This window comes from Geotrypetes seraphini, chromosome 19 (genome assembly GCF_902459505.1).
Source record: "Geotrypetes seraphini chromosome 19, aGeoSer1.1, whole genome shotgun sequence".
NCBI classification, from domain to species: Eukaryota; Metazoa; Chordata; class Amphibia; order Gymnophiona; family Dermophiidae; genus Geotrypetes; species Geotrypetes seraphini.
This window is the reverse complement of record NC_047102.1, coordinates 23,927,550-23,955,402: the sequence shown is the minus strand read 5'-3', so window position 1 is coordinate 23,955,402 and position 27,853 is coordinate 23,927,550. Positions and strand designations below refer to the sequence as shown.

The 27,853-nt window shown below is 45.7% G+C and overlaps 1 protein-coding gene across 5 annotated transcripts in view; it reads right to left on the bottom strand.

The window, feature by feature from the left end:
• The window catches only part of GTF2H1 (general transcription factor IIH subunit 1), a 92,568-nt gene that overhangs the window by 11,065 nt on the left and 53,650 nt on the right, over positions 1-27,853 (bottom strand). For 4 of the 5 annotated variants that reach the window (XM_033928586.1, XM_033928583.1, XM_033928585.1 and 1 more), the window contains exons 11-14: positions 27,572-27,689; positions 10,153-10,243; positions 5,970-6,085; positions 3,212-3,304 (exon numbers count right to left, since the gene is read on the bottom strand). In XM_033928586.1, the coding sequence (XP_033784477.1) occupies positions 3,212-3,304; positions 5,970-6,085; positions 10,153-10,243; positions 27,572-27,689 (418 nt within the window). The remainder of the gene's footprint in view (positions 1-3,211; positions 3,305-5,969; positions 6,086-10,152; positions 10,244-27,571; positions 27,690-27,853) is intronic. The other variant, XM_033928587.1, reaches the window with a different exon arrangement.

Below are 27,853 nucleotides of genomic sequence, written 5' to 3'. Positions count from 1 at the left end.
GGATTTCCCCCAGATACGGGGGAGGGAGTGGGAGAAGGGAGAGATGTTGGACTCAAGTGAGGAAAGGGGAGACAGAGACAGATGGATGAGAAGGACAGAGGGGCTACTAGGGGGACCATGAGAGATGGTAGGGGATAGGGAGAGATAAGCTTCAGGGAGTGTGGAGGGGGAGGAGAGAGAGATGGTCTTGGGGAAGGACAGAGGGGGACAGGAAAGGGAAAGATGGCAAAAGAGGTGAAACAGGGTCAGAGAGAGATGGTAGAGGGTGTGAAAGGGAGAGATGGAAATGGTAGGACCACTGCTGCTTTGGGGCACTGAGGGAGGAAAGGTTGGTACGTCAGGAGTGCTGCTGCCACTTCGGGTAAGTAAAGACCCTGTCGGGTGATAAATGCAATGGAGGATCTATGAGGGCCAAAAGGGTACAAAGGAAATGGTGAAAGGTGAGGTGGTGGGACTGGGATCAGTGGGAGGCAGGGTCCGGGCATGATAGAGGCGGGGCATGGGTGGGGTCAGAGTTAGGGTATAGGTGGGGCTATTCTAGCACCCGTTACTGTAACAAATGTAATGGGCTAAAACACTAGTGTGTATATATCAGTACTAACCCTTCTGAAGTCATCATCTCCATTGAATGCTGTTTCTCATTAATTTAATATCAACTACTGTGCTTATATCAACTGATTATCTAGAATAGGGGTGTCCAACCTTTTGGCTTCCCTGGGCTGCATTGGCCATAAAAAATTTTCTGGGGCTGCACAAACACTGCAGCAAGACAGAGGAGGGAGCTGGCAAAACGGTAAACACCCGGGGGCAGCAGAGGAAAACACTGCATCGCCCTCGACCGGGGCTGCACAAAATACTTCACAGGGCTGCACAAAATACTTCACGGGGCTGCATGTGGCCCTCGGGCCGCAGTTGGACACCCCTGATCTAGAACTATTGCTTCATCAGGGCAGATGAGAAGATGCAGATGGAACTGTAAGCCATCAACGTGTGGATGTGGCGCTGGTGTGAGGAAGAAGGATTCCACTTTGTGCACAACCGGGCGACGTTCTGGGGGAAGAGCAAGCTCTACAGGAAGGATGAATTCCACCTCAGCAGAGACGGAACGAGGCTACTTGCAAGCAACATCAAGAGAGAAGTGGACAAGTTTTTAAATTAGGAAGAAGGGGAAAGCCGACAGTCGACCAAGAAAGAGAGTTGATGGTTTGGGAACCGGTATACCCGGAGGATACCATGCAAGAAGATAGAGGGAAAGACTCACCAGATTACAGGCAAGACAGATCGAAAAGGACACAAGAGGGAAGGAAATGCAAGAAAGGAACAGGCCGCAAACTCAAGTGTATGTACACGAGCGCAAGGAGCCTTAGAAATAAGATGGGTGAATTAGAAGCCATGGCACAAAAAGATAACGTTGCCATCATAGGCATCATGGAAACATGGTGGACTGAGGAAAACGTCTGGGACACTGTGCTACCGGGATACAAACTATATTGCAGAGAAAGAGTGGCTCAAAAATGTGGGAGCGTTGCCATTATACATCAAAGAGGAAACTGAATCTACTGGAGAGAACACGCCACAACTGACAGATAAGAAAGAGTCTCTATGGATCAAAATTCCAGAACAAATGGCCTGGAAACGAAGATCGGCATCTACTATCGACCCTCAGGGCAGTCCGAAGAAATTGACAGAGAAATGACAGACGAGATTAAACACAACTGCAAGGGAGGCAACACAGTTATCATGGGTGACTTCAACTATCCGGGAATAGACTGGAACCTAGGCATCTTTGGCTGCATTAGAGACCAAGTTCTTGGATGCTGTAGGCAATTGCTTCCTGGAACAACTTGTCAAGGAAAATACTAGAGGAAATGCAATTCTGGACTTAATTCTAAATGGCCTGCGAGGACCGACACAAGATGTAGAAGTAGAAGGGACACTGGGAAACAGCGATCACAATATGATCCACTTTGATCTGGATGCAGGGAAGAAACATCGGTTCAAAACGACAGCCACGGCACTGAACTTCCGAAAAGGGAATTACAAAGGGATGAGACTCATGGTAGGGAAGAAGATTAAGAAGAGAATAAGCACTGTAAAAATGCTAGAGCAAGCTTGGTCCCTTTTTAAGGACACAGTCACCGAGGCGCAAAATCTATATATACCGCGTATCAACAAGGGATCCAAGAGGAAAATGAACAAAGAACCGGTGTGGCTCACTGTAGAGGTGAAGGAAGCGATCAGAGACAAGAAAACTTCAACGGACAAAAACTGGAACAAGCACAAACAACATCAACGCGGGCCATAAGGCGGTAAAATGGACCAAAAGAGACTACGAGGAAAAAATAGCCAAGGAGGCTAAGCCGTTCTTTCGATATATTAAGGGGAAAATGACCCGCGAAGGAAGCGGATTGGATGACCATGGAATAAAGGGAGCGCTAAAAGAGGACAAAGCAATCGCTGACAAACTGAACACATTTTTTGCGTCTGTATTTACCAAAGAAGATGTACACAGCATACCGGAACCCATCAGGCTATATGCTGGAAACTAAGACGGAAAGCTGACAGGATTAACGGTCAGTCTAGAGGAGGTGTGTAGGCAGATTGATAGACTTAAGAGTGATAAATCCCCAGGACCGGATGGCATCCATCCGAGGGTCATCAAGGAACTGAAAGGGACCATAGCTGAACTGCTTCAACTAATAGTCAATCAAATCAGGAAAGATTCCGGAAGACTGGAAGGTGGCGAATGTTACGCTGATCTTCAAAAAAAGTTTGAGGGGAGATCCGGGAAACTAGAGACCTGCGAGTCTGACCTCAGTACCAGGAAAGATGGTAGAGTCACTGATAAAGGACAGCATCATTGATCACCTTGACGGACACAGACACCAGTCAGCACGGTTTTAGCAAAGGCAGATCGTGTTTGACGAACTTGCTGCACTTCAAGACAAAGTTAGACAAGTTCCTGCTGAACAAGAACATGCGCTGGTAGGGCTAGTCTCAGTTAGGGTGCCTGTCTTTGACCAAAGGGCCACCGCATGAGCGGACTGCTGGGCATGATGGACCACTGGTCTGACCCAGCAGCGGCAATTCTTATCAGAAATCCTATCTCCAGCATCCTAAGCTTTGTATGACCTAATCTCTCTACCACACTCTACAAAAAGATGAAATACATATTTTCACCAAAACCAGAACAGTATTTCTCATCTCTTACATTTATGCTTAGATATTGTCTTCTTACTTTCTCTTGGAATGGACAGAGTTTTGTAATCTGAAATCTTTCCAAGTTGCTCTTCATTTTTACCACCTGCAAAAGATCAAACATTACATTGCATAACATTTACTGCAGTTTATCTGTATTGCTCTGTAAGAAGCCCAGAGTTCAGTCAACTTCAAGAGCTTCTAATTAGAAAAATAGAAAATACAAAGCCTAGGTGAACTTGGTACTGAAGCTGGCTGCAAATGTTGCTTCTGATGCCTCTCAGAAACCTGTTATGTTGCAGTGGTCTATTTATTTATTTAAAACATTTATATTATACAAATCCAAAATCTCCTAATAATATACATAATTTAAAAAGACAAATACAAAACAGCAACATAAAACATAGTAACATAACATAGTAACATGGTAGATGATGGCAGATAAAGACCTGAATGGTCCATCTAGTCTGCCCAACCTGATTCAATCTAAAAACATCCTGAACTTATTCCTAGAGACTGATGAATTATAAACCTACTAGTATTTTAGCCCGTTACATTAACGGGTGCTAGAATATATGTCTGTCTGTTTTTATTTCTCTCTCTCTCTCCCTCCCGCTGTCTTTCTTTCTGTCTGTCTGTCTCTGTCCCTGGCCCCCTTTGTCTGTCTGTATTTCTGTGTATCTCCTTGCCCCTGTGTCTTTCTTCTTTTCTTTCTGTCTCCCTTCCTCCCGCTGTCTGTCTGTCTGTTTTTCTATCTATCTGTCTCTCTCCCTGCCTCCTATGCAGCAGCATTTCTCTCTCACCACTTCCCTGTGCAGCAGCCAAAGCAGCATTCCCTTCCCCTCCATTTCCCTCCCCCCACACCACTTCCCTGTGCAGCAGCAGTAGCGTTTCCTCTACCCCCCTTTCCCTTCCCTCGGTCTGTTCTGCTCCCTTAGTCCCTTACCGCCCCCCCCTTCCCTTCCCTTCCCACGGTCCCAACTATGAACCTGGCGATTCCAGCAGCATGTGCAGCAGTCTTCACACGCTGCTTCGGGTCCTTTTACTGTCCTGATTTACTCTGGCACGTCCCTGATGACATCATCAGAGACGCGGCAGAGCAAATCAGGGCAGTAGAAGAGCCCGAAGCAGTGTGTGAAGACTGCTGCACACGCTGCTGGAATCGCCAGGTTCGTAGTTGGGACCACAGGAAGGGAAGGGGGGGGCGGCAAAGGACTCGGGTCCTGGGCGGCGGGGTCAGCGCATGAGCCGGGGCGGAAAGTTGCTGGCTCCTTGGGTCTGTCGCGGAGGCCGGGCCAGCTCCGTTTCTCGGTTTGTTCCGGGAAGGGGGGTACATGAGGCGCTCTTTGTGCCCCAGCCCTTCGGAGGGTACATGTGAGGAGCCAGGAGGCCTAGGCGGTGACAGGGGCTGCAGCGGCCGTCTCCGAGTGACACCAACTCTCGCTTCTCCTTTTCTGTCACTCCTGGACCGCTGCCCTGCGCCCTCTGATGACTATGGTACATTTTTATTTTCCCTCTCTGTGGCTGCCTCTAAATGTCCCGCTGCCGAACGCGCCCGTCACATCTCTAGCGCACCTTCGGATACGTAGTAAGCGCGCATGCACACTCGTGCCACCACATCCCGACAGATCAGGGAAAATGCGGCGCGAGTGCGCATGCGTGCTTAGCGTTTTATTATTATAGATATTCCTTGATATGCCTGTTGAAATAGCAATGTTTTTAGGTTCCTTCTTAAATGATCCCAAACTCTGAGACTCTCTCAATCCAATTGGCAATAAGTTCCAGAGAAAAGGACCAGCAATATAAAATTCAGCTGATCAATATTCTTCTAGTCTGACTGAATGGCAAGAGGAAATTTCCAGCTGTCACTTGCAAATCTTAATGCTTGCAGAGGCTGGTAAATAGGGAAAGGGATTGTGACTTGTATACCGCCTTTTTGCAGTTTTACGACCATACTCAAAGTGGTTTACATACAGGTACTTCACGCATTTTCCCTTTCTATCCCGGGAGACTCACAATCTACCTGGGGCAGTGGAAGACTAAGTGACTCACCAAGGGTTACAAGGAGCAGCATGTGGTTTGAACCTACAATCTCAGGGTGCTAAGGCTGTAGCTCTGACCACTACCCACATATAAAAACTCTAACCACTATGCCACACTCTCCTAAATGTTTTAAGATCTTAAAAATAGTATACAAGATGTTAAATCTAATCCTATATTCCACTGGAAGCCAATAAAGTTGTTGGTGGGTTTAGGGGGGGGTTAACTTCCTTAAGCTATTCCACTGAAATTAGTGTAAAACAGAGAAGTTTAAATCTAATGCAAATGAAGTATTGTTTCCAATATCCTATGTTCACAATATGAGTGACACTTTTCATGAATATTAAGGCAGCCTGGGAGTACTCTTACCCATGAATTTTGCATCAGTTTGCAAAGAGAAAGTGTACATACAATTTTCCACATGAAAACTGCCCAGGAAAAAAAAAAAAAGTTACCTGCAGTCAGTGCACCAGCTTTATCCATGAAAAAAATAGCATATAATTCCAAAAATGTAAACCCACAAGCACTGTTAATTCTAGACCTAAACCCACCCAGAAATGCCACTCTGAAAATATAGGTAACCTTTTACCTGTCCACAGCATAGGCAGATTTTCATATAGCCCTTTTATCTGTGCTAAGTAGCCATTCTGAATGTTGCTCTCAATATGGTATGTTGGAGTTTTGAGATTTGCCTTTCTCCCCCAGTATTCCATGCCATGAAACATACTCACCTTTTCTTCTAGGAACGGCGTGTTAACAGGAAAGCAGGACCAAAAGTGGCGCAGCAATTCTCCCACAGCCACATACAAGTGTTTCATTTCTGACTGAATATCACTTGGCACCATCTCTGCAAGAACAGCAAACTGTTATTTTCAAAGTTAAAGATAAGCACACAGAACTGTTTTTATTTTATTTGTTGTTGCATAACTAATATTCTACACACACACACAAAAAGAATTTGCAAAGTCTAAGACACTGCTTATTTGGATACAAATCCTTTGTCATATAGGGTCTTCATTGTTAACAAGTTGATATTGTGTACTTGGATTTTCAAAAGGCATTTGATAAAGCTCACAATGAGAAAATTAGAAAGTCATGGGATAGGAGGTAATGTCATATTATGGATTAAGAACTGGTTTAAAGACAGAAAACAGAGTAGGTTTAAATGGTCAATATTCTTAATGGAGAAGGGTAAATAGTGGGGTTCCTCAGGGGTCTATGCTGGGACCGCTGCTTTTTAACATATTTATCAAAGATCTAGAGATAAAATAATCATATTTATTTGCTGATTTATTTAGCCCGTCCTCCCAAAGGAGCCCAGAACGGGTTACAAAGTACATCCACAATATAATCGAGACAGGACAAAGATTACATAATTTACATGACATGACAAAAAACATATCCACTAAGCAGCTCTGGTGAGTAGGTGCGTTGACTCTGAATGGCATTTCTAGGTGCATGTCCTTAAGGCATTGGGTATGTGAAGAGGAAGGTTTTCATGGTCTTCCTGAAGCTCCAGAGTCCATCTGTTCTAACAGATGGGGGGGATGGTGTGCCATAATCTGGGTATGAAATGTGAGTAGGAGCGTTTGCGGGCTGTTTCAGTTTTGAAGGAGCAGCCAGGAGGTATGGTCACTTATTTTTCTCCTTGGGACCAAAGATGTTCCATCGCAAAAGGATTGCAAAAAATTGCAAGAGGATCTTGTGAGACTGGGCATCAAAAATGGTAGATGACATTTAATGTGAGCAAGTACAAAGTGATTCATGTAGTTAAGAGGAATCCAAACTATAGCTACATGTTTCAGGGTTCCATGTTAGGAATCATCGCCCAGGAAAAGGATCTTGGTGTCATTACTTAGGATACATGGACATCCTCAGCGCAATGTGAAGCAGTGGCCAAAAAAGCAAATAGAATGTTAGGTATTAACAGGAAAGGAATGGAAAACAAAGATGAGAATATTATGATGTCCTGGCCGCACTTTGACTACTGTGTACTACACAGACCACACACAGTCTCACTTCGGGATTATCCTACTGAACCGAAATAAGAACTTTCATGGCCATGTGAATTCTGGAAGGTCTTAGCAGGCCACTTGGTGCCAGACATCAATGGGTGTGAAGTTGCCTCTGAAGTTAGCAACTCAGGAGAAGAAATATTAAGGACCTCTAATGCTTTCACTGTAAGTGAAGTTAACTCCTCCTTTCTAAATACGCAAGCCACTGTAGGGTCATCTCCTTCCTCCAGGGGAAGCTCTCCTGCTTCTAGGAGATCCGCCTGTGAGTGACATGATCCCCCCTCCCCCCAACAGGGGAACAACAGAGCATTGATCCAACAGGATAGATGCTTCATTCAGGTCCTTCTGATCTCCACTCACAGCCATTCAGGCTGCAAGGCCACTGGTCCCTTGAAGAGACTAAGGAAGGCTGAGAAGGTAAAGGCCTTTTCATTAAAAAAAGGCCTGGTGCATTAGCAATACAAATTTTGGTGAGAAGAGAATTTAAGAAACATCCACCCCTAACTCTCCAATGTCAAAGGCAGCCCCTGCTGGAGAAGCAGTTTTTTGTGGGAGTACCTCCACTAGCTATTTGGCAGAAAAGCAGCATGACAGCATGTATGCTGAAGGAGGCACTGCAAAGCACACCAAAATATCCCCTGATGCAACCACTGAGTCCTCCGGGCCTTCCTGCGCTGAAACTGTGGCTGGAGCAGAACTGACAGAAGAGATGCAGTTATACACACTGCAGCTTCCCATTTTGCCGATTCAGCAAGAGCCGCCATAGTAGCTGAGAAATAGTACTCACAGTTCCTTCACAAGGGCTGATGGCAGAGCAAGAACAATATTAGCATTGCTGGCTCCCTTTAACTGGCTCCAGTTCAACTGGGCCCTTAAACCTGCAGGTGGGTTTATTTTTGTTTTTTTACAGAGGCAGAATTCCAGACAAAGTGCTCTACACCAGTGTTCTTCAACCACCGGTCCATGGACCAGTGCCGGTCCACAGAAATTTACTGCCGGTCCACAGGGCCAGCATGTGCATCAGGCCCAAAACAGTGTTATTTAACAGCCGGTCCACAGTGCGATCGATGCGGCGTTATCTTCGAGCCAGCTCCCTCTTCCTAACTGATTTAGTGCACAAAGCCACGGGCAGTGGCTCCTATGGACATCCTGCGCCTGAACCGGAAGCCTTCTCTCTGACGTTGCAACGTCAGAGGGAAGGCTTCCAGATGAGGCACGGGACTTGTAAGGTGCAATTAGTACTATTATGGGGCGGGGTCTGGGGTGGAGATTGGCGGGGTCTAGCCCACAACTTAGTCCAGTGTTCTTCAACCGCCGGTCCACGGACCGTTGCCGGTCCACAGAATAATTATTTTATTTCTGCTGGTCCATAGGTGTAAAAAGGTTGAAAAACACTGCTCTACACAAAGGGGACTGAGGGGTCTGACTGGGGAACGGGAGGGACTTGGTCTCACCAAGTTTACATCCCAGACCTCCATGGCTTTACTAATCCCGATGAGCTCAACTGAACCTGATAGACAGACCAGGAGTCAGAAACAAACCAGAGTTGCACAGATTATTTATTTCCATCATTTATTATCCACACTATCTAATATTCTAGATCAGGGGTAGGGAACTCCGGTCCTCGAGAGCCGTATTCCAGTCGGGTTTTCAAGATTTCCCCAATGAATATGCATGAAATCTATTTGCATGCACTGCTTTCAATGCATATTCATTGGGGAAATCCTGAAAACCGGACTGGAATATGGCTCTCGAGGACCGGAGTTCCCTACCCCTGTTCTAGATAGAGTACAAATGTAAACATCCACCTGCTAGATGGAGCGAATACTGGAAATGATAGGGAGCTGTGAATATGCTACTTTAGAGTCAGAACTCAGGATCAAATCCAAATCTTCTGCCAAGCTGCACTTAGACAAGCCCAGTTTGCCTATATATTTTAACAGTTAAAATATATTTCCAAATTAAAAAAAAACAAACAAAAAAAAACATATGCACAAACTTAGGTTGAAGTTTCACAAAGAGCACATACATATATGTTTTGCAAGAGAAGGTGCAATGGGCTTTGATCCTGACAAACTGGGTTTGAGTCCCACTAAAGCTCCCTATGACTTTGAGCAAGTCACTTAACCCGGTATTGCTCCAGGTACCAAAACAAGACTGTGAGCCCACTAAGGACAAAGGACCTGCTTTGAATGTGCACAGTAGCACTATAGAAATGATTATTAATACAAATAGAAGCATCAAAGTAATATACTACTGAATCAGTTATTTTCCCAAACTGCACAAGGATTTCTCTTTAAATCTACCATTGCTTCGCATTCTTTTCAGCATCAACAAAATAGATTTTCAAATGTAACACTTGAAATAAAGTAAAAAAATGCAGTCCAATAAGACTCATATTAACCTGCATTTGTGTTTTAATGAAGGAAACCCACATTGTTTACCACAAATTCCTTTTTCTTTAGTAGGGGGCCATTCACTATGAATCTTACACTTAAAACGGTACACTGATAAATGCACATAGGACAATCGCTCCCCATCAAATGCGCGCAACGACAAGTGTGCACAGGACAATGGTGCCCTGTCAATCGCGCTAGTGTCAGAGTAAGGTTTAGATAATTCTCATCTGAATCTTACCCTAACACTAGATACCAAGTAAATATTTTAAATAGGGGGGGTTCCCCCCGCTCAAAGAGGGTTACTTTGTAACCCTCAAAAAGACTGGAGCGCGATTGATGGGGCACCATTGTCCTGCGCACACTTGTCAGTGCGCGCATTTGACGGGGCGCAATTGTCCTACGCGCATTTGACGGGTCACGCTTAAAACACTAATACAGTTCAGTAAATCAGGCTGTAAAATTGAAACCCAGTTAACTTTGGACTGCAGCACTTTACTCACGGTTTATGGCTTGCTGAGTTGTGCCCTGCATCAACGCTCCACCAGGTGACAGGGCTGAGATGGTACAACTGGCAGCACCACTTGAAAGAACCTAGAAGGAAAGGATTGTCATATTTCACCTGGTTACTTTTATAATCTCTCTCTTTTCAGTTCTTGATAAAAAGGCACATTAAGATTATCCTAGATTTATAATTTATTATACTATTGCCCTCTGATACTAAAAGTTTGGAGATCAATTTGGGATCAGGTTAATAATTTATTAGAAAATACAGTTGCCCATTATCGTATGATACCATTTTATTTGGAACGTCTATGAGGGCAAAAGTCAAATTTTGGCAAAAAAATAATAAACTTTTGTTTATAATGACAAGAGTTGCCATGCAGCTAATTTTAAAGAATTGGAAAAATTGGAATAGATTAAGTTATTCATTCTGGTGGGAATCCCTATGTTATATCTTCAAAATGGAAAAGTTTATGGCCATTCAGAAGGGTTATTATAAAAAATTTATAGAAGTGTGGGAACCATTAACTAAATATTGTAAAGATTAATCTAATTGTATAATTGTGGAAAATGTGCACATCCGGAGTGGTGGGGGTATGTTTTGGCATTTGTTAAGAAGTAAAGGGTTGATTATAAAGCACAGTTACTTACCGTAACAGGTGTTATCCAGGGACAGCAGGCAGATATTCTTGACTGATGGGTGACGGCACCGACGGAGCCCCGGTACGGACAATTTTAGAGTGATTGCACTCTAAGAACTTTAGAAAGTTCTAGCTCGGCCGCACCGCGCACGCGCGAGTGCCTTCCCGCCCGACAGAGGCGCGCGGTCCCTCAGTTAGTATAAGCCAGCTAAGAAGCCAACCCGGGGAGGTGGGTGGGACGCAAGAATATCTGCCTGCTGTCCCTGGATAACACCTGTTACGGTAAGTAACTGTGCTTTATCCCAGGACAAGCAGGCAGCATATTCTTGACTGATGGGTGACCTCCAAGCTAACCAAAAAGAGGGATGGAGGGAAGGTTGGCCATTAGGAAAACAAATTTTGCAAAACAGATTGGCCGAAGTGTCCATCCCGTCTGGAGAAAGCATCCAGACAATAATGAGATGTAAAAGTGTGAACTGAGGACCAAGTAGCAGCCTTGCAGATTTCCTCAATAGGAGTGGAACGGAGGAAAGCTACAGATGCTGCCATTGCTCTGACTCTATGGGCCGTGACAGAACCTTCCAGTGTCAGTCCGGTCTGAGCATAACAGAATGAAATGCACGCTGCCAGCCAATTAGACAACGTACGTTTAGAAACGGGACGTCCCAATTTATTTGGATCAAAGGACAGAAAAAGTTGAGGAACTGATCTGTGGGGTTTCGTACGCTCTAGATAGTAAGCCAGAGCCCTTTTACAATCCAAAGTATGTAGAGCTTGTTCTCCAGAATGAGAATGAGGTTTTGGAAAGAAAACAGGTAGAACAATGGATTGGTTGAGATGGAATTCAGATACAACCTTAGGGAGAAACTTTGGATGTGTACGCAGAACCACCTTGTCATGGTGAAAAACCGTAAAGGGTGGATCTGCGACCAGTGCATGAAGCTCACTAACCCTCCTGGCAGAGGTAAGGGCAATAAGGAAAAGCACTTTCCAAGTGAGAAACTTGAAAGGAGAGGTAGCCAAAGGTTCAAATGGAGACTTCATTAAGGCAGAAAGAACCACATTGAGATCCCAGATAACAGGAGGGGCTTTAAGAGGTGGTTTCACATTGAAAAGCCCACGCATGAACCTGGACACCAGGGGATGAGCTGAGAGAAGTTTTCCATGGACTGGCTCATGAAAAGCTGAAATGGCACTGAGGTGGACTCTGATGGAAGAGGACTTAAGGCCAGAGTCAGACAAAGAGAGCAAATAGTCCAACAACGTCTCCACTGCCAGGGAAGTGGGATCAAGATGATGAAGAAGACACCAGGAGGAAAATCTCGTCCACTTCTGATGGTAACATTGCAGAGTGGTTGGTTTCCTGGAGGCATCCAGAATGGAACGAACAGGCTGAGATAAAAGAGTATCATGAGATGTCAGCCCGAGAGATACCAAGCTGTCAGGTGCAGAGACTGGAGGTTGGGATGTAGAAGGGTTTCCTGCTGTTGAGTAAGCAGAGAAGGAAACAGAGGAAGAAGAAAAGGTTCCCTGGAACTGAGTTGAAGTAGAAGGGAGAACCAATGTTGCCTGGGCCACCTCGGAGCAATCAGAATCATGGTGGCTCGTTCCCTCTTGAGCTTGAATAAGGTTCTCAACATTAGAGGCAGAGGAGGGAAGGCGTACAGGAACAGATTCGACCAGTCGAGGAGAAAAGCATCCGCTGCCAGACGGTGAGGAGAGTAAAGTCTGGAGCAGAATAGGGGCAGCTGGTGATTGTGAGGAGCTGCAAAGAGGTCTATCTGAGGAGTGCCCCATTGAGTGAAGATAGACTGCAGAGTTACAGGATCGAGTGTCCACTCGTGAGGCTGGAGAATTCTGCTGAGTTTGTCCGCTAAAGAATTCTGTGCTCCCTGAATGTAGATAGCTTTCAGGAAGAGATGGTGATCTATGGCCCAATTCCAGATCTTTTGGGCTTCTTGGCATAAAAGGCGAGAGCCTGTCCCACCCTGTTTGTTGATGTAGTACATCGCAACTTGATTGTCTGTGCACAACAGGAGGACCTGAGGAAAGAGAAGATGTTGGAAGGCCTTGAGGGCATAAAACATCGCTCTGAGTTCCAGGAAATTGATTTGATGCTTCTTTTCCTGGGCTGTCCAAAGACCTTGAGTCTGGAACTCGTTCAAGTGAGCTCCCCATGCATAAAGAGAGGCGTCGGTGGTGATGACAAGTTGATGAGGGGGCTGATGGAACAGAAGACCTCGGGATAGATTTGAGGATACCAACCACCATTGAAGAGACTGACGAAGAGATGATGTCACAGATATGTGTCGTGAGCAAGGATCCGTCGCTTGGGACCACTGAGTAGCAAGGGTCCATTGAGGAGTGCGCAGGTGAAGACGTGCGAGGGGCGTGACATGAACTGTAGATGCCATGTGCCCCAAGAGTACCATCATTTGCCTGGCTGAGATGGAAGGCAGTGAAAGCACCTGCTGACATAGAGACTGAAGGGTCTGAAGACGATTGGATGGTAGGAAAGCTCTCATGAGGAGTGTGTCCAGGATCGCTCCAATGAATTGAAGTCTCTGAGTGGGGATGAGATGAGATTTGGGTAGATTGATCTCGAACCCCAGAATTTGTAGAAACAAGATGGTTTGGTTGGTGGCCAGGAGAACTGCTTGAGCGGATGTGGCCTTGATTAACCAGTCGTCCAGGTAAGGGAAGACCTGGAGGTGGTGAGAGCGTAGAAATGCCGCTACCACAATGAGACACTTGGTGAAGACCCTTGGAGAGGAGGCAAGGCCGAAGGGCAGCACCTTGTATTGGTAATGACAATGATTGATCATGAAACGGAGATACTGTCTTGAGGTTACATGGATCGGTATGTGAGTGTATGCCTCTTTGAGATCGAGGGAGCATAGCCAGTCGTTTTGATTGAGAAGAGGATAAAGGATGGCTAAAGAAAGCATCTTGAATTTTTCTTTTACCAGGTGTTTGTTGAGATCGCGGAGATCCAAAATTGGTCTGAGATCTCCTGTTTTTTTGGGGACTAGAAAATAACGGGAGTAGAATCCCTGCCCTTTTTGATCTTGAGGAACTTCTTCTATAGCGTTTAGAAGAAGGAGGGATTGAACTTCCTGAATGAGGAGGGCAGATTGAGGACTGTTCAAAGCAGACTCTTTTGGCAGGTTTTGGGATGGAAGAGTCTGAAAGTTGAGAGAGTAGCCGTGGTGGATGATGTTGAGGACCCATTGGTCCGAAGTAATAACTTCCCATCGGCTGAGGAACAGAGAAAGTCGACCTCCTATAGGTTGAGGCAGGAGAGCAGGAATAGGAATACTGGCTATACTGTGGAGAATGAAGTCAAAAGGGCTGTGACTTCTGCTGAGTAGGTGGTTTCACAGGTTGCTGCTGTGGCTGCTGTCTGGGAGGTTGACGTTGTTGCTGCCTTTGACGCCTGGGTTGCTGAGGAGTGGTAGGTAATGGCCGAGCTGTGAAGCGGCGTTGATAGGCCGACTGCTGCCTATATGGTTTTGGCGGAGAAGGCTTCTTTTTATTTTTAAGCAGGGTATCCCAGCGTGTCTCATGAGCAGAGAGCTTTTGTGTGGTTGAGTCCATGGATTCCCCAAAGAGCTCATCCCCTAGGCAAGGGGCGTTGGCTAACCGATCCTGATGATTAACATCAAGGTCGGATACCCGAAGCCAGGCCAGGCGACGCATAGCTACCGACATTGCTGTCGCTCTGGATGTAAGTTCAAAGGTGTCATATATGGATCTAACCATGAACTTACGTAATTGAAAAAGAGACGACAAGCAGGTATGAAAGGAGTGATGTTTTCGTGAAGGAAGGTACTTTTCGAAGGAAGCCATGGTGGTAAGGAGATGCTTCAAATAAAAAGAAAAATGAAAAGCATAATTGCTAGCTCTATTTGCTAACATAGCATTTTGGTAGAGCCTCTTACCAAATTTATCCATGGCTCTACCTTCTCTGCCAGGAGGTACCGATGCATATACACTGGCTCCTGAAGATTTTTTAAGGGTGGATTCGACAGTTAAGGATTCGTGTGGAAGTTGAGGTTTGTCGAACCCAGGAATGGGAATTACCTTATATAGAGAATCCAGTTTACGTGGGGCCCCTGGGACAGTTAAAGGAGTCTCTAAATTCTTATAGAAAGTCTCCCTCAAGATGTCATGAAGAGGGAGTTTCAAAAATTCCTTTGGAGGCTGGTCAAAATCAAGGGCATCCAAAAAAGCTTTGGACTTTTTGGATTCAGCCTCCAAAGGAATGGACAAGGAGTCACACATCTCTTTCAAAAAGCAGGAGAAAGAGGAAGTGACTTGTTTGGAGGATGGGTCAGGGACAGTTGAATCCTCCTCCTCTGAGGAACATTCGCCTTCAGAAAGAAAGGGTTCCTCAGAGTCTCCCCACAGATCAGGATCCCTGACATGGGGAGTATGGTCCTGAGACTCAGGTGTCGATGATTGTAAGTGTCGGGTTTTGTGTAACGACTTACCCGACCTCATCGATATCGAGTCAGGAGATGTTATCGGTCGCACCGGTGCCGAAGTCTGCACCGATTGATGGTGAGCTCTCGGCTCCGGTGCAAGAACTGGCATCGATACCGATGAGGTTAGTTGAAGCGGTACCGAAACAGTGGAAGCAGGTAACACAGGCTGTTCCACAATCGGTACCGGTAGCTCGGTGCGGACCGGTACCGGAAGGTTTGGAGCCAGGATAGCAGGAAGGAGCTGTTTCAATTGGTCCTTAAGTTGCACCTGAAGGATGGCCGTGATGCGGTCATCAAGGGATGGCACCGGTACCGCTTTTTTCTTCTGCGGTACCTGCGGTGCCGTTCGACGCCCCGGAGATGAGGAGCCCGATGTCGAGAGACTCACCTCTATAGGGGCGGAACGCTTCCGCTGGCGTCTCACAGTCGGCAGGATTGGACTCACTGCACTCGAGACTGGAGGACGCTCCAGCGGGGAAGGCTTCTTAGCCGGCTTACCTGACTGGTGAGACGCCGGTGCGGAATCACGCGGCGTCGAAGAAGAGGGTGCCGACTGAATCGGTGCCGAAGCTGGAGTCGATGGAACGGGGTCGGACATCTCGGCACCGAACAATAATCGCTGCTGGATCTGGCGATTTTTTAATGTCCGTTTTTTTAGAGTGGCACAGCGGGTGCAAGTAGAGGCCTGATGCTCAGGACCCAAACACTGTAAACACCAGTTGTGTGGGTCCGTGAGAGATATAGGCCGAGCACACCGCTGGCACTTTTTAAAACCCGGTTGAGGGGGCATGAAAGGAAAAACGGCTTCAGCCAAATCGAAGGCCGAGGCTTCGATGGTGGCAGAAGGCCCCGCCGGGGAAAGATTAAATTAAAGAAAAAATGAAGGTTTTTTTTTTTTTTTTACAAAAAAGAAAAAAAATAAGATTAAATAATCAAAAGTTTACGCGAGCGGGAAGGCAAAGAGAAAAAAGTTTCAACAGCCGTTGAAAACGCGTCTTCTTAGCTCCGCGGAAACTAAGAAACTGAGGGACCGCGCGCCTCTGTCGGGCGGGAAGGCACTCGCGCGTGCGCGGTGCGGCCGAGCTAGAACTTTCTAAAGTTCTTAGAGTGCAATCACTCTAAAATTGTCCGTACCGGGGCTCCGTCGGTGCCGTCACCCATCAGTCAAGAATATGCTGCCTGCTTGTCCTGGGATAAGTATTTTTATGAGATGTTTTTAAATTGGAAGGGGATGGGAGAAAATAAGTCTTATCGTTCTTTTATTAAGTATATTGTGCTGTAATGATAATAATGTATGTAAATGCATCAATTGTTGTGCACAATTGAAGTTTCAAAAATGAATAAAGAATATTAAAAAAAAGAGATTATCCTAGATTTTATGCTTGTGTTAACCTATTGACCTACTAGCAACGCACTGCTTCACAAGAAATCCAGTTTTTGTGCCTAGGGCTAGAAAATCATGTTTGCCCCACACTCCAACACTCTTGGACAATTGATAGAAATCCAACCATTGTCCAATATCAAAACCTACTTGTCAGGTTCTGTGTACACATCCTGAAACTTCTGGCATTATATATAAAGATCAGCAGATGTAATAGGCCACAAAAGAGGAACAGCCCGAATATGATTTTTTTTTAATCTTTATTCATTTTCAAATCTTACAACAAGTGTACAATATTTAATCAGAGAATTCTTACAAATCACTTGATATTCTTATATATTATTCTCAAAAGCATAAAAAAGAAACCATCCCTTCCCATCCCGTCCATTAGGAATCAACCAATTAAATCATATATCATACATCCCAATCCCATACTAATCATATTCCTATATAATAAAAATATGTTTAAAGTGTCTAGTCATTCGAATATGTAATCAATGGCCCCCAAATCTTTTTAAAAGTGTTATAATTTCCTTGCTGTATAGCAAGCACTCTCTCCATTTTATAAATATGACAGACTGAATTCCACCAAAAGGTATAATTAAGTTTAGTATAATCCTTCCAATTTCCAGTAATATGTTGAATGGCAACCCCCATCAGTATTAACAAAAGTTTATTGTTATTTGCTGAAATTTGACTCTTTAATCTCATAGATGTACCAAATAAAATAGTATCATAAGATAGGGCAACATGATTTTCTAACAATGAATTAATTTGGGACCAAATTAACCTCCAAAAGGCATTTATATAGGGACAGAAAAAAAGTAAATGATCTAAAGTCCCAGCATCTAAATTACAATGCCAGCATCTATTAGACCTACTTCTGCAAATGTACTGGAGTCCAAAAAGCTCTATGCAACAAAAAGAACCAAGTTTGTCTCATAGATGCTGACCTTGTAGTTTTTATTCTCCAAGACCAAAGTCGTGGCCATTGAGAAGCAGAAATTTGATGCCCAATCTCAATGCTCCAAATATCCCTAAGACCAGTTTTGTGCTTTTTATTCAAATATCCTTACAACAATTTATACCACTGTGCAGCTTGGTGACCCAAGAAATCCGCCTGAAAGCATAGGAATTCCAAACTATACTGAGTATTAAGATCTTTCCATTCAGGGAACCCTTCCTGAATAGCCTGCTTCAATTGCAACCACTTAAAATTTTGTGATTTATTTAAACCATATTTATGTTGCAACTGTGAAAAACTAAGCAGTGAACCATTTACAACAACATCATTTAAAGTCCATATACCTGCAATAATCCAATGCTTCCAAACGATTTTAAATCTGCCAACTTTAATCTTGGAGTTTAGCCAAATGGATTGATTTAATGATTTAGAAATTGGATTTGGTGACAGATTACTAACTTAATGTAAAGTTCTCCAAGTATCAAGCAAAATTATATTTTCTTTATATTTTCTGGGCAATTTTATACTTATATAAGATGAGACAAATGCAAAGGAAACAGGAGTCGCCATTCTAAATATAATCAATCTGGGACATTCTCCATGAGATCTGGAAGGATCCAATATATACACTGTCTTGATGATACCTATAAAAATTTACCCCCCCTCCCTAATTGTCTTTTGTAAAGATACTAAAGCAATTCTAGGTCTTTTACCCAACCAAACAAATTTAGTAAGAATACCATTTAACTTTTTGTAAAATGACCCCTGAAAAAAAATTGGTATCATACTCATTTGATAACAAACCACAAGCAATATCATCATTTTAATAGTTTGAACTCTCCCCCACCAAGAAAGATGTAAAGGATTCCATTGCTCACACATTTCTGATATTTTCTTTAATAAAAATTTTTCATTCTCCTTCATTGTGTCCTCTATTGAATTTTTGATAATAATACCTAAGTATTTTAATCCATCTTCTTTCCAAACAAATGAGAATGATTCAAATAATCCTTTGGTACAGTGAACATTGAGCGGAAGAACTTCAGACTTACTCCAATTGATCTTATATCCAGAAAATTTTCCAAACTTTGATAGAAATCCAACCATTGTCCAATATCAAAACCTATTTGTCAGGTTCTGTGCACACTAGAGAATGACACGGGGAAAATATCTGTCCCCGTCACTACACCGTCCCCGGCCCACCATCCTCTGCACCGCCCCGTTACCGCCGTTCCCTTCATCGCCCCGTCACCGCCATCCCTTTCACCGCCCCGTCACCGCCACTGCCATCCCATTCACCGCCCCGTCACCGTCCCCGTCTAGCACCCATCTTCTTCCCTCCGCTCCCCCATAGTCTGGCATCTGTCTTCTTCCCTTCCAGCATCTTCTCCCCACTCTGCCTTCCACATTTCCTTTCAGGGTCTGTTCCTCTCTACCCTCTTTCAATGTCTGTTCTATTCCTTTCCACCACCACCCTTCCCTCCTTCCTTTACCATCTGTTCCTTTCTACCACCCTTCTTTCATATCTTCTATCAGTCCCCCCACCATCACTAGCAGTCTCTCTTCTCCCTTACCATGAGCAAATAGAACTTCTGAAAATTGTATTGCTGAGGCATTATTTCTAGTACGCCTTTTTTTCCAGATGGATAATGACATCAATTTTATAATTCTTACTGTCTGCTCTGATTTCATTCACAATTTGGTTTGTGTTTTGTACCTGAGGATTCCATGAGGCATTTAACTTTTTCCTGTCTCTTCTGTGATTTCAAGTTGATTCCTTCAATAATGGAGTCTCAAGGCAGTAGCAGTTTTCTATTTTGGGCTCTTTTGACATTGTTTAAGGGATTTCTTGTACTTTTGGTGCTGGTCTTCTTTGATGAGGTCACTTCAGAATCTATTTCCAAGGAAGAGAAACTTTTTCCCTTTCACCCCCTCCTTCCTTGTGTGAGCCGGAACACGCGGTCCCCGCAAGCAAGTAATTTTATATCATTTTCATTCTATTCATTCATAGAAATTAAAGTCTAGATAATGCCAGTCACATAACAAAACATGATTTTACAAAAATAATTCCCTGCACAGTCAAGCCTGCAAGGATTACTAGATGTCTTTCAGCAGCTCCCCTCCCTCCCTCCCCCTTACCTTTGTGGCCAAGTCAAAATGATCTACCAACAATAAAATTTTAAAAACACAAAGCACGCTGTACGCAGAGAAAATGTTAATTATCATTTATATTCCGCGGGTTTTCAAAGAGGTCAAGGCAGATGACTTTATGCAATGTCACCTCAGTAACAACTATACAAAAATAGACAAATATTCCCCCTCCCTTTTTACTAAACTGCGATAGCAGTTTTTAGCGCAGGGAGCTGCGCTGAATGCCCCACGCTGCTCTCGACGCTCATAGGCTCCCTGCACTAAAAACCGCTATTGTGTTTTAGTAAAAGGGGGCCATAGTGCAAAATATAGACAGCAGATATAAATTCTCAAAACGGACACATTTTGATCACTAAGTTGAAAATAAAATCATTTTTCCTACCTTTTTGTCTAGTCTCTGGTCCTTCTTCTTTCTTCTCCTGCCCCCCCCCCTTTTTTCTCTCTCCCCCGGCTCCCCTCTTTATTTCTGCCTTTCTTTCTCTCTCCCTCTGGCCTCCCTCTTTATTTCTCTCTCCCCATGGCCCTCCTCTTTCTTTCTCTCCCCCTTGACCCCCTCTTTATTTCTGCCTTTCTTTCTCTCTCCCTCTGGCCTCCCTCTTTATTTCTCTCTCCCCCTGGCCCTCCTCTTTCTTTCTGCCTTTCTTTCTCTCTCCCCCTGGCCCCCCCTCTTTATTTTTTCCTTTCTTTCTCTCTCCCCCTAGCCCCCACAAAGCCATTGTGCCAATTTCTCCACTTCCACGATTCTTTCCCTACCCTCACCCCCAAGCCAGCAGCCGATTTCTCCCTGCTCCTTCCCCGATGTCCTGAACTTCATCGGGCAGCAGCAGCATTCACAATTCACTGCTGTTGCCCGCTTCAGGCCTTCCTCTCTGTCGGGTCCTGTCTTCATGAAAACAGGAAGTAGGCAGGACCCAGCAGAGAACAAGGCCTGAAGCCGGCAACAGCAGCGAATTGTAAACGCTGCTGCTGCCCGAAGAAGGTAATGGAGCACGAGGCAGACCGCTTCTCCCCCCTCCCAGCTGAACCCCCGCTGACCCTCCTATCTCCCCCCCTCCATGAACCTTTCCGACCCTCCCAACAAGAGCAGCAAACCTCCTTCGCGGCTTTCTCCTCACTCTGCCGCGTCACTGATGACGTCATCAGTGATGCGGCAGAGGGAGGAGAAAGCCGACGCTACTGGAGGGAAGTTTGCTGCTTTCGCTGGGAGGATCGGAAAGGTTCACTTGGGGGGGAGAGATAGGAGGGTCAGCGGGGGTTCGTCTGGGAGGGGGGAGAAGCGGTCTGCCTCGGTGCTCCAAGGCCTGGCGCCATTACCTTTTTCGCTCCTCCCCCCCCCCCTTGGTATGCTACTGCTCTCCAGCTCTTCTTAGTTTGCCGGTTTTCTTTTTCGGTGACCGGCACGCTTTCAAAGAGCCGCGCATGCGCGGCTGCTAAAAGTTCAATCTTCTGCTCTGCTGCAACTTCCTGTTTCCGGTTGGGTCAGAGCAGAAGATTGAATACTGAGCAAAAGCGTTCCGGTCGCCGAAAAAGAAAGCCAGCAAACTAAGGTGAGGTGGAGAGAGGAAGCTGGTTAAACAATCGAGCCGGCGTGCGGGTGGGCGGGGGCTGCGGGAACCACACGATCCTTTATGCCTCACTGCGGTGACAAGACCATTCACCGCTCCACGGGGCGGTAATGGCCTTGTCCCCGTCCCCGCAGAGGCTGCTAATTTTCATTCCCCGTTTTTGGCGGGTTACCCACGGCTAAACGCAGTAGCCGCGGGTAAACCGCCACCGTGTCATTCTCTAGTGCACACATCCTGAAAATTCTGGCATTATATATAAAGATCAGCAGATGTAATAGGCCACAAAAGAGGAACAGCCCGAATAGCATTACATAAAAATATGAGGAAAAAAAATTGCAGGACAAAAATGAACTAACAAAAAATAATAGGCGGAGTACAAGATATTGCTTTATTCAGCTGCTGCAACTAACAGGCAAGTTCAAAGTCTACAGGATTAAGCCAATGAAGGGATTTCCCCAAGGGCCCCTCTCTAATCTATGCACGGTAGGTTAAAATGAAAAGCAGAATGGCATCTTGTTTTAGTGTACCATATTCAGTCAGCATGAGAAAGCAATGTTACTTACCGTAACAGTTGTTATCCAGGGACAGCAGGCAGCTATTCTCACTAGTGGGTGAAGTTATCCGACAGAGCCCCGATACGGACGTCACAAAAGCATATTTTGCTTGAAGAAACTCAGAAGTTTCGAGATGCCCGTACCGCGCATGCGCCAGTGCCTTCCCGCCCGATGGTCCGGGCGTGTCTTCTCAGTTCAGATAGCTAGCAGAGAAGCTAACCCGGAGAGGTGGGTGGGACGTGAGAATAGCTGGCTGCTGTCCCTGGATAACAACTGTTACGGTAAGTAACATTGCTTTATCCCAGGACAAGCAGGCAGGTATTCTCACTAGTGGGTGACCTCCAAGCTAACCTCAATGGGATGGTGGGAGAGTTGGCAACTTAGGAGAATAAATTTTGTAACACTGTTTGGCCAAACTGTCCATCCCTTCTGGAGAAAGTATCCAGACAATAATGAGAGGTGAATGTATGAACCGAGGACCAAGTGGCAGCCTTACAAATCTCCTCAATCGGTGTCGATCTGAGGAAGGCTACAGAGGCTGCCATTGCTCTGACCTTATGGGCTGTGACCTTACAGGGAAGGGATATCTCTCTCCTCCCCATTTCCCTTTAGCATCTTCTCCTCTCTCTCTCTTGCCCATTTCCCTTCAGTGTCTTCTCCCCACTTCTCTTCAGCATCTTCTCCTCTCTCTCTCTTGCCCATTTCCCTTGTGTCTTCTCCCCACTCTCCACTTCTCTTCCCCATTTCCCTTCAGCATCTTCAGCCCCTTCTCTCTTCCCCATTTCCCTTGTGTCTTCTCCCCACTCTCCACTTCTCTTCCCCATTTCCCTTCAGCATCTTCAGCCCCTTCTCTCTTCCCCATTTCCCTTGTGTCTTCTCCCCACTCTCCACTTCTCTTCCCCATTTCCCTTCAGCATCTTCAGCCCCTTCTCTCTTCCCCATTTCCCTTCAGTGTCTTATCCCCACTCTCCACTTCTCTTCCCCATTTCCCTTCAGCATCTTCTCCTCTCTCTTGACCACTTTCCTTCAGTGTCTTCTCCCCACTCTCCACTTCTCTTCCCATTTCCCTTCAGTGTCTTCAGCCCCTTCTCTCTTCCCCATTTCCCTTCAGTGTCTTATCCCCACTCTCCACTTCTCTTCCCCATTTCCCTTCAGCGTCTTCTCCTCTCTCTTGCCCATTTCCCTTCAGTGTCTTCTGCCCACTCTCCACTTCTCTTCCCCATTTCCCTTCAGCATCTTCTCCTCTCTCTTGCCCACTTTTCTTCAGTGTCTTCTCCCCACTCTCCACTTCTCTTCCCATTCCCTTCAGTGTCTTCAGCCCCTTCTCTCTTCCCCATTTCCCTTCAGCGTCTGTATCTCTCAGCCCCCCTCTTTCCACTTCCCTTCAGCGTGCGCGGTCCAGCAGCCCCCTCCCTCCCAATTGCCAGAGATCATCCCTTCATCCCAAAGTCATCTCCGAGTCATCCGAGAGCATCTCCCACCCTCCCTTCCTTCACTTTACCATGGCGATTTGGGGGGGGGGGGGTTTCGTCTTCCAGCTGCCCAAGCCAGCTTTCATCACGAGAAGGCTTTAATCAACTTCCTGTTTCTGGTTGTGTCAGAGGAGATGTTTCGGCAGCCACAAGCGACTTGATTAAAGCCTTCTCGTGATGAAAGCCGGCTCGGGCAGCTGGAAAATGGAAAAAAAACCACAAAATCGCCACGGTAAGGGGAAGGAGGGAGATGCCTGAACCACAGGGCGGTGAATAGTCTTGTTCCCGTACCTACGGTGACAACAACTTTTTCTTCCACCATTTCAGTGGGTTACAGGCGGCTATCCACGGCTAGGCGCTGGTAACAGCCACTGTGTCATTCTCTAGTTTCTACCATGGGCTGGCAAGGTAAATACTCTAACACTTACAGGAATTCTAGGAGTGTCGGAGCATTTACCTCTCCGGCCTGAAGTAGAAACCTCTACTGCGGCTTTGTAAAAAGCCAGAGTTAGTCATACCACACTCCATAGCCTGGCAGCAATGATGGACTCAAGTCTGAACTAACTTTTCTTTAAAACACATTTACATTCCTGCCCATTAGTTCGAAACATATGTTCTAGTTTTTTGATTGTCATCTATCTAGGAATTAACAGAGTGTTTAAGATTATATCATATCCAATAAATGCAAGAGTTGAGAAAAGGATTCTCAGTTAAAACATTCACGAAACAGATAGTTTTTATAGCTTTTTATTTCCAAGTATTTTAATTGATCAAATATCTTATCTTGGTAGGTAGTAAGTTCTAGACTCTAACTGATAAAGCAGGAAGAAAAAAATGATGGCCATTTAATACCTCTGGGTTAAGCTTATAGGATTATGTACTAGATTACTAGATACATATTTTTATTATTTTACTGTATTCATTTATTTAAAACACTTGAAGCCCACATATCAACTATCTATGCGGATAACAACAATATCTACTATAATAAAACTCTAAGTGCGCATGTGCACTCTTGCCTGCGTGGTTCCGTTTTCCATAATCCGTAGGTCCCCGGCAGGCAAGAGTGCACATGCGCGCTTTGACTCCACCCCTCACTCACTGCAAGGAAGAAGTTCATCGTCTTGCCCCCCCGCCACATCCCTACCCGCCGCACCCGAACCCCCTTTGAGCCTCCCATCCGCCCCTCCCACTGCGAAACAACCCCAAACTTCCCAGAACCAGCAGCGTCCCCAGAACTTTAAAGACGCTGCTTCGCGACCTTCTACTGGCAATTTCTTCTGCTGTGTCTCTGTTTCTGATGATGTCATCAAGGATGTGGCAGAGGAAATCGGCATTAGAAGGCCGCGAAGCAGCAGCGTCTTTAAAGTGCTGGGGACGCTGCTGGTGACGGGAGGTTTGTAGGTCGTCTCGCGGTGGGAGGGGCAGATGGGAATATCAGTGGGATCAGCTGCATGACGGCGGTAGTGGCGAAGGGGGGGGGAGATGGAATAAGCTGATCACCAGTTCTACTGCACAGAAGGGATGGGAGGGAGGGAGGGAGGCAGACAGGCTGGCTTTGGGGGTTGGGGTGGGTCAAAGTCTGGAAGGCAGTGAAGGGGACATAGGAAGGAGGCACTGGGGGCAATAAGGGCAATAAGCCTATACTTGAGGCCACTACATACGCAGACTTTAGAAAATCCCTGAAAACTCGACTGTTTAACAAATTCTAAGTTCCCATACCCAACTCTTCCTCGCCATGACCCTTCCACCTCGCCCCCTAATTCCAAGGCCCGAAACTAATTATATTTTCCACCTTGAATCTCATGTACTGACATAATGTATCTTTATTGTAACCCACCTGCACCCCATATACTGACAAAACGTATCTTTATTGTAACCCATGTACTGACTAAATGCATCTTTATTGTAACCCACCTGCAACCCATACACTGACAAAATGCACCTTGATAGTAAACCACTTGTATTGTAACCCACTTGTATCCCATGTACTGACAAAATGAATCTTTAATGTAAACCACTTGCATCCATGTACTGACTAAACGTATCTTTATTGTAAACTGTTTCTATCCCATGTACTGTCAAATGTATCTTTATTGTAAACCGCTTCGAACCACGGTATAGCGGTATCTAATATAATAAAATGGTAGGCCGCGCATGCGCACTAAAAAAACCGTGTTCCCTGATCTGTCACGAAAATATCACTGCACATGCGCGGCCCCGGCGGCGGCTTTCAAATTAAAAAAAAAAAATTACACAGCTGCGAGAGAGGAGCTGCGGCGGCGGCGGCGACTTTCAACGACAAAGAAGCTGCAGCTCGGGAAGTCGGGGCCTCCCCCGCCACGTACAACCCACTCCCTCTCCTGCAGCTCAGGCACCACAGAAGCAGTGAAAACGCGCAACCCGGTCCCCGCGTCTGCCTACCCTTCCCCCCAACACAGCGCATTTGCCCCCCCTCCTCTCCAGAACGAATCAAGAAATGGAGCCGAGCCAGGAGTCCTTTGCCGCTCACCACCCTTCCCTTGCCGCTCACCACCCTTCCCTTGCCGCTCACCCGACTACCTACCCGGCGATTTAAGCAACAGTCTTCACACGCTGCTTCAGGCACTTCTACTGCCCTGATTTGCTCTGCCGCGTCTCTGATGATGTCATCAGGGACGTGCCAGAGTAAATCAGGGCAGTAGAAGAACCCGAAGCAGCGTGTGAAGACTGCTGCACAGGCTGCTTGAATGGGAGCAGGAAGAGGTGATGATGGACAGGGGGGGAAAAGGAAGGGAGGCCTATTGTTGGACAGGGGGAGCAAGAAGAGGTGCTGATGGACAGGGGGGGGGAAATGAAGGGAGGCCTACTGCTTGACAGAGGGAGCAGGAAGAGGTGCTGATGGACAGGGGGGAGGTAAAACAAAGGGAGAAGGACTGCTGCTGGATAAGGGGAGCTTGAATGGGTGGTGGTGGACAGGGGGGAAAAATGAAGGGAGGCCTAATGCTGGACAGGGGGAGCAGGAAGAGGTGCTGATGGACAGGGGGAAAAAATGAAGGGAGGCCTACTGCTGGACAGGGGGAGCAGGAAGAGATGCTGATGGACAGGGGGAAAAAATGAAGGGAGGCCTACTGCTGGACAGGGGGAGCAGAAAGAGATGCTGATGGACGGGGGGGTGGAAATGAAGGGAGACCTACTGCTGGACAGAGGGAGCAGGAAGAGGTGATGATGGACAGGGGGGGAAAAAAAGGAAGGGATGCCTATTGCTGGACAGGGGGAGCAGGAAGAGGTACTGATGGACAGGGGGGAGGTAAAACAAAGGGAGAAGGGCTGCTGCTGGATAAGGGGAGCAGTGAAGGGGTGGTGGTGGACACAGGGGAGGTAAAAAGAAGGGAGAATGGACAGGAAAAAGTGGCTAAGGAGACAGAGAGAGAAAGAAATAAAGACAGACACACACATATATTCTAGCACCCGAGGGAGGAAAATGCTGCACAGGGAAGTAGGGAGGGGGGAAATGCTGATGCACAAGGAAATGGAGGAGGAGGGAATGCTGATATGGCTACTGTACTTGAAAGTAGACAAGGGGAGATAAATGCTGCATAGGGGGCAGAAAGATAGACAAATAGAAAGAAAGACAAATAATAGGAGGGAGGGAGACAGAAAGAAAAGAAGAAAGACACAAGGGCAGGGAGTGAGACAGAAAGAAAGAAAGACAGACAGACATACATATATTCTAGCACCTGTTAATGTAACGGGCTTAAAGACTAGTATAAGAAATAAATTATTATTATTATTATTATTATAGGAGACACTGAGGGCACTAAGAACACAGGACAGAGACACTAAGGACAAGGGAAGGAGGCACTAAAGACATGTGAAGGAGGCACTGGGGGCACTAAGGACACAGGACACTATGGACATAGGAAGGGGGCCACGGAGAGACAGGCAGGCATGGTACAACAGAGAAATACAGGCAGCAAGGGAGACAGAGACAGAAAGAAAGATAGACAGACAGGGGGCCAGGGAAAGACAGAAAGAATGACTGACAGACAGACAGACAGACAGCGTCCAAGGAGAGAGACAAAGAAAAAAAACTAGACAGATAGACATCTACTCTAGTTCCCGTTAATGTAACGGGCTAAAACACTAGTATATATATATTTTATTTTTTACAAGAACACTCTTTTTATAGCTACAGAAATTACAAAAATAGATATTTCCTACCTGAGTTAGTCTGGGTGTGTAGTTTTCCATTTCTTGATTAATACTATGTAAAGAATTAATGATATCCTGGCTGGATGCATATTGCTGAGACAGAATTGGAGTTGGACCATGGTAATACCTGGTTTTGAAAGGAGGGATAAATCAATTTACAAAAACACAAATATTCTGAGATTTGAGGTATTCTGTGAGAAAGAAAATGAATACTGCAATATTAGCTGTACATAAAGGATTTTATATAGGGGCTCAGGAGAAACCTGACAATTTTTACTGGCCAATTACTGG